The sequence below is a fragment of the Micrasema longulum genome, unplaced genomic scaffold (genome assembly GCF_059751315.1).
Source record: "Micrasema longulum isolate JH-2025_06_02 unplaced genomic scaffold, ASM5975131v1 h1tg000274l, whole genome shotgun sequence".
Classification (NCBI taxonomy): Eukaryota; Metazoa; Arthropoda; class Insecta; order Trichoptera; family Brachycentridae; genus Micrasema; species Micrasema longulum.
This window is the reverse complement of record NW_028277478.1, coordinates 1,394,567-1,401,839: the sequence shown is the minus strand read 5'-3', so window position 1 is coordinate 1,401,839 and position 7,273 is coordinate 1,394,567. Positions and strand designations below refer to the sequence as shown.

At 32.4% G+C, this 7,273-nt stretch overlaps 1 protein-coding gene across 1 annotated transcript; it reads right to left on the bottom strand.

The window, feature by feature from the left end:
• Positions 1-6,803, bottom strand: Osi9 (DUF1676 domain-containing protein Osi9). The gene is made up of 3 exons (XM_088224260.1): positions 6,570-6,803; positions 5,781-6,045; positions 1-1,278 (listed from the first exon to the last, which is right to left on the bottom strand). Exons 1-3 carry the CDS (start codon positions 6,705-6,707, stop codon positions 989-991), a joined length of 693 nt encoding a protein of 230 aa, XP_088080386.1. The 5' UTR covers positions 6,708-6,803; the 3' UTR covers positions 1-988.
• Positions 6,804-7,273: the final 470 nt, after the last annotated feature.

Here is a 7,273-nt window from a genome sequence, read left to right as displayed (position 1 = left end):
TTTCATAAATGTTTTTATTTATTATTTCGATCGATTGCATTAAATATTAAAGTAAAATTAATTACAGATACGTTGACGACACGAACATTATAACATTGTACTGTTAAGTCGGTAAAATAAAAATAAAACACAAAAAATATAAACAATAGAACAAAACTTAAAATAAACAAAATAATATTAAAAACATAAATTAACTAAGACCGCATATGTACAAAAAGGTACGATTGGTTAACTTCAAGAGATTAATATTTATAATATTGACAGGTATGCATGTAGGCACATTAATGTAAAAAAATATATAAAGTTCTAACTTAATATATTAAAAGAAATGTACATCGTTGTTAAAATTAACTAAAAATAACAAAAAATAGAACAATAAGACAAGATTTAAAGTAAGTCAATTGAGTATCATATCAATTATTTCTAAATAAAAGAGTATTGTCATGTATTTATAATAAAGTAAGAAACGTCGTAAAAATAAGAAATATGAAAATATTTACAAAGTTAATTGAAAAATCATAAAACAAAACAAAAAAAATCATTAAAAAAAGTCAAGTCTTTGATATAATTCTGAAAGTCGCGTTTAGTAAATGTGATTCTTTGTAATTTAATTTCTTCTAATACATCGAAAGAAATGAATGGTCATTGAATGTTGCGTCGAATACGTACAAGATCAAAAACAAACAATCAAACTAACGTAACATTTCAATAATAATAATTCAATAAATTACAATAAATTAATTAATAAATAGTGCTTTTAAGGGTGCAAAGCCCTTCGACGACGGATCTGAAAATATGACTATTATGGTTTAGAAAATTCACTCGGATGGACGTATCAAAATACGTCATATTATATAGTACCCGTCTAAAACAACGTTATTATAATGTTATATTATCGTGTTTTGACGCGTTGGGTAATGAACGAACTAGATTGTACTCAGTCTGTTCGAAAGAACAGTGGCTAGTTGATAAAATTCGTGTTTTAGATCTATTCCTGTTTGTAGCCATTGTAGGCCAACTCTTGGGCATTCCTTCCCCAGCCGTGAGATGGAGCATGGTGCTCCTCCGCATAGTGTGGGGCCTCGTGGGCGCCGTTCTTGGAATCCAGCAGCTTCTTGACTCCGATGATGCCGGAAATGAGGAGAGCCAGCTTGCTGATGATCAGAGCCTTGAAAGCCACCAAGGCGAGGAATCCGAGAACTAGTGGAATAAGGGCTGCAGCCTTCAATTTCAGCAGGAGGAGGAGGGGCAGAAGCATCTTCTTCTTCTTCTTGCGACCTGAAACAAGTAACAATACTTTCAGCGCAACCCATAAGAAAACGAGCATTGCAATATTGAAGCTCCATTTAATAATTGAACGTAGTTATGCAGAAAGCAGTCAGTTTACAATTTACAAAAAATGAGATGTTATTGTTATCGGGTTAAGGGAGGTCAATTCTTTGTTCTTCCAAAATCAACCAGGCCATTTTCGTACAAAAAAAAAACTGTAATTATCACTCTCTGAAAATACCATTATTTTAAGATATAACGAAAACGAACGTCACCTCAAGCATTCAGAGGTTGTATGAGATATTACACCCTGCTGTTTCCTGAAAAATGCATATTTTAGATCGTGTAAAAAGAACAGTTAAAATATTTTCACAAAATAAACACCAAGTCAGTAAATGATAATTCTGTACAATTACTGTTTACTGTTTATTTTTGCACCACAACAGGCCAAGAGGCCCAATTACAGTGGTGAATTAGGGTACAGAACACCCGAGCTTGAGAAAAAAAAGATTAAATTTTTGTGTTTTCACCGGGAATTGAACCCGGAACCTTTCGATGTGAGTCAAATGTCTTAGCCATTACACCGCGGAAGATATCTAGTTGTATTTATATGAATATAAAATAATATGATCAATACATAATACACAAAATATATCGGAGTTTTATTAGGAGCTGTTGATTTCTGCGAAATGCACACTTTATATTGTGTTGTCAGCCAGTCTTTAAAAATCATCAAAACTAATCAAATACACAATTGAATTATTTTTTGTTTTAAAAATAAAACAAATCCATGCATTATTTATCATTTAACAAAAAAAAAACTTTTAAACTTTTGTGTAGATTCGATTATTCATTATTTTTATAAAAGTACATTTATCTCAGTTTCACTTTTCTATAGCTGACTGTTTTTTGCATAATTACGTTCAATTAACATACAAAGAACTGCATTACTAATGTGTTTTCTTGACATGAAAAATAATCTTGCAGTTTCAGTGTTAATTTGACAAGATTTTCTTTCAAATTTTTCAAAGAAACGTGGTGGCTTGAATATAGGACAATTTGTAAAACAATCACTCAACTACCTAACCTAACCTAACTTATCCGTGAAATGTCATAAAAAATGCTATTTTCTCCCGGAAAACTAGGTATCTAGCCTATAAAATATGCGTAACAAAAAAATAAATGATTTTTAAATATGTTAATTAGGGGGATTGATTCTCGCAATTCTATACAACCAGTTATTCATTCATTCAATGTGTTAACGAATCGCATACCACGCTGAAAAATGTATGTCACATTAACGATTTTTCGATTAATAAATTTGCATATTTCAATAAAGCAAATTACCTTCCGACTGCGTATCAATTTGCCAGAAGATAACGGTACAAATCGAGAGAAGTAAAGAAAGTTGGCAACTAAGAATAAATTATTGTATTCTACATGTGTGTAATTTAAAATTGAACATTACTACTGCAAAATGTAATGAATAATCTGTTCGCGATTTATTCAATAGGTGCGCAATGTGGGTGTCTAAACTATGCCAGTTTGCCTCGATAAAAACATACGGCGTGTTCAGTAGGTCAACTGGTATTGTGAATTAGATATTGGCTATTAAAATAATAGGGTGACTGAATTAAAGATCAAGAGCAAGGTGCAAGAAGCGTCACTTAACAGTTTTATTATGTGAACTACGGGTAAAATGAAAGAATGATTTACAACGTGAGAAATTTATTTTTTGTAGTTTACTGTGGGAGGATAAAATTACTATTTTTATTAATTTGAATTGAATTATTGATTTTGCATGAGAAATGGGTTAAATATAATGCAAAATTTGTAATTGGTTCTATGCGCTTATTGGGTTTTTTCCCGTATCAAATCTTACTTTAGCTGTTATCGTTTGGTGACTTTGTTTCCTTTGGTCACGTTTAATCTCTCGTTGTTAGTTGAATCACGTTTGTTCTGAAATGTTGCAAGTGTTCGTAATAAAAAACGAAGTATAAACGTGAAATCACGGAAACGCTCGATGTCAGAATAAATTTAAATAAATTATCTTGGTCTTGATCTTCCTACGACAACGCATCCTCAAAAAAAGTAGGTGAAACATAATCAACTTTTATAAGCGACAAAACACTTTATGAGATTCCCAAAACCGGTTTGACAGGAACACGCGAGAAATGTGATAATTTCTCGTTACTTATCCCTGAAAGTCGAAACCCCGAGAGTTGCTCAAGGTGCGTTGAACGCCATCTGCTGGACGGGAGATACACTTTCTCCTGACCTACATCCGTATCCGGAAAGCGATGGCCTCTGAGCCACACGGCCAACGATGTCTAGTGCCCGAGAGACATCAACGCGCGGGACTTTCGAACGAGACCCGAACCGATGGATTCTTAAGTCGCATCGGTAAAGAAACGATTCCGAATTCGATGTAAAATATAAATTTTTATTCATCGATAGTCGTATGGTAATTAGATAGTCGTATAAAGTATTTTTTACCGGAGAAAGTTTGGTTTCTAGGTAATACATGTGTGGGCATCAATTTTGTGGGTCACTCATTTGGAGGATCAAATTTATTCGTATTCAGAATACATATTATGTACCGCTGGCATATTTGACCGTTAATTCAATCTAGTTTTTTTTAAATTTGAGTATATTTCCAATAACGGCATGAAATTGATAGCGTCGGCACTTGAAAGACATGACTTTGAACATAAAAAGATTCATTGAAATGAACGAAGAACTGAAATTACTAATAAGAAAACATTCAACTCAAAGCGATCAAAGTATCTCTATCTTGTTGTGTTTTTTTTTCAACTATTGAATAAAAAAAATAGTTGGAAGCGACATCTAATTGCGTCTAAATACGGTTTGATCTAACGTCGTGAAGCAGTTTAGAAAGTGCACATGGTGACAATTTCCAATAGTGTAATTCAAGAATGATGTTCATCAGATATCTTCGACTAACGACATTTTCGAAAAGAAAGACATTTCTTTCACAGCCAAGTGGGTTAGCAATCTGTTTGATGTCCATGACCTGGTAATGTGGTCAAAGAAACTAAGTTTCTTATGATAATGGCGTATGCACCTGTTGTCATTCATATTTACCGAATGAATTTTCTGCTTTTGTTGAAAACCAAACTGTTTTAAAAAATTAACCTGAAATAAATGATTTTGTCCCCGTTTAGCAATCGAAATTGAATTTTCTAGCAACAGAATTGTAAAACTATTAGTATTTTAACATTTAAATTCAGATTAGTCTAGTAAACATCAAGTAAACTCATGTTATTAAAAAAAATAAAGCAATTTCCACAGATTTAAAAATGAAATATTGATCTTAAACTACCATGTAAAACAAAATTATGATTTTTTGCAATGATTATCACATAATATTTTTAAAATATTGAAACGTTGTTTTTTGTTAAAAAAAAATTATATGAAGTTTGTCTCATAAAAGTTTTTTGTCACTAAAAAACTCGTTAATTTTGGAAACGAATTTAAGTTGAAAAATTTATGAACAAAAAACAGTATTTTCATTGTGATTTCTTGTTAAAATAAAAATTATTAAAAAGTTCTTAACCATGAATAGTTCTATGAGATGCTCGGTTACGTACATGATAGTGACAAGCACGGTGAGAAGTGTAATCAATTATACAATTCTAGCTGGACGCGACTATAAATTAATATATGGGCGGAACAAGTGTAATGAATTATGTAACTGAATTAAAATAAAATCACTTAAAGCGGAATGAAATAGAGAAAGTGTTAGTGTTAAGCCTACAGCGTGGTCGTGACAATGACCCCAGTTGCGTTGTGCTCAGAACGTCTTAGTGATTTTATTTTGTCTGTCTAGTACCAAGAAGACTGCGGTTTTGTTTTGTAGAAATGAATGAATTGCGAGATGATAAATACTACAGAAAGAGAGAGGTTTTTTTATGAGTTTTTCATGATGAAATTGAACACGCAATGAAAAAACGAAGAAACAAAACATAGAGTAGGTTAATTTTGCTGAGTAACATGATATAACATGCAAAAAAAATTGATCCAAATATGACGCTGATTTTGGAGCTGAAATTTATGTTAAGCGATGAAATAATCGTCCAACATTACAGTAAAAAATACATCATAGCTCACATTTCTTACTAAATCCTGTTAGAATTCTAAGCAGATTTTGAGGATACATGGTTTTGAATTCGATCAAAATTCAGATATTTTATTGTTTTTTTTACATTTAAAAAACACAAGAGATCTTTTTTTCTCAAATAATTTGAAATTGATTTATAACAATCATGTTTTTTTTATGTTGTGAGCAAGATTTTCGTATCAAAATGTTTATTTTTACCAATTATCAGCTAATCAACTTTTTGAATAATTTTTGTCTCTGTGAGGAGTCCTCTTAAGTTTAAAATACGTCTAAGGTGTATAAAAAAAGTGAATTTATTTGAAACATTTGACAGGTAGGTTAAAAGGTTAAGAATGTGGTGAAAAATAGCTGTGGAGTTTTGGAAAATTACCTTCTTCCATGGATCGCTTCATTTCATCGATAGAGTCCTTGGGAACTTTGAACTGGAGGGTGTGTCCCTCGAGGAACCTGGCAACCCTTTCGACGAGACGACCCTCGACCTGATTCTCTCTGGTGGCGGCATCTTCCGACAGAGGCTCTTCGTTCAGAGCCCTTGCGCCTTGCTGTCTAGAGTTTTCAGAAGAGGCTACGAGGGAAATGCCTTCAGTTACTTCTACATCGCCGTTGAGGTTGTCAACAAACCTGAGAGCCCTTTCCTGAAAAACAAAAAATAAACAATTTATATACCATTATTGCCTTTTTCAAAAAATCAAGATATATTGTATTTTTTAACATAATAACTAACGCACTCAATAACTGAATAGTTACTAAATATAAGATTAAAAAGAGTATTGTCAAAAAAGTCTAATTAATTTATTTATCAACAAAAAAAACGAAAAACATAAATATTTCATTCAACAGAATAACGAGATTTTAAAAATTAATTACGTTGAATTTCCTGTAATTCAATATAGTTCGACGTATCTTATTTTAAAAAAAATAGATTACTTATCGAGAGTGTTGTTTTGTAATAGGAAGATCCGTTGTTTATGTTTGGATGAGAAAAAACACGTTTTTGTAAATATTTTTAAAAAATAGGGTAAAAAACTTAATTTTGTATGAAATTCACAACATGATTTTACTTTCAAGTACGCGACTAAAAAATAAAACAATGAACTTTTTATGAAATTTAAATTTATAAACTTTTTCTATTCATGACTGAACTTCCGATGATATATACCTTAAAGCACAGGGAAAGATCACTTTCGCCACACTCCTTGACGAACTTAAACGCCGAAGCCATAACTCCATCACTGCTCTCAGTAGGCATGGCCGAAGTCACCGCCACGAGCGCCATAGCTAACCAAAGACACCTCATCTTCAAATAATTAAATATCTCGTAACAACGGTAATCCCTTAAGCTTCGTTCGTTGAGGAGGTAAACGGCAGACTATGATTACTCCAACCAATGTACACGGTTTTATTCACGTCCAAAAGCTCAAAGGAGGGGGTAACGTATGACCCCCCATGTCTCTTCCTCCGCGCCCCTCTGAAGCCTATACGGAGCCTCCTCACAGCGAACCGGAGGCAGGAGATGCAACCCGTTGCTAGGCGAAACTCAAAATTTCAACCAATAAGGTCAAAGTGAATTTAAAATTTACACTATGAGGTTAATGATAAATTTATTCTCATTTTGTGCGTGACTCGGAATATTTGGAATTCATATTATGTTTGTTAACTTAAATTCGAGCAAATCACTTTATATCGCACTACCAATTAAATTATTAATATACCAGAAGTTTTAATTACAGAAAAACAGATGTTCACGTTGAATAAAATATGACATAAGTTAATTTCAATTTTATATATTGAACTTTTTGTATATCATGTAAGTTGGGCATTGGTAGGCTTATTGCCATATGGTAATTTCTTCCAACCGACCAA

What these genes read in the sequence shown, in the direction of transcription:
- Osi9 (XM_088224260.1), bottom strand. Translation starts at nt 6,707, where the DNA reads ATGAGGTGTCTTTGGTTAGCTATGGCGCTCGTGGCGGTGACTTCGGCC. An exon ending in ATCTTTCCCTGTGCTTTAAG is followed by an intron (nt 6,046 to 6,569) that starts GTATATATCATC and finishes TTTGTTTTTCAG; the next exon opens with GAAAGGGCTCTCAGGTTTGT. An exon ending in GAAGCGATCCATGGAAGAAG is followed by an intron (nt 1,279 to 5,780) that starts GTAATTTTCCAA and finishes TACTTGTTTCAG; the next exon opens with GTCGCAAGAAGAAGAAGAAG.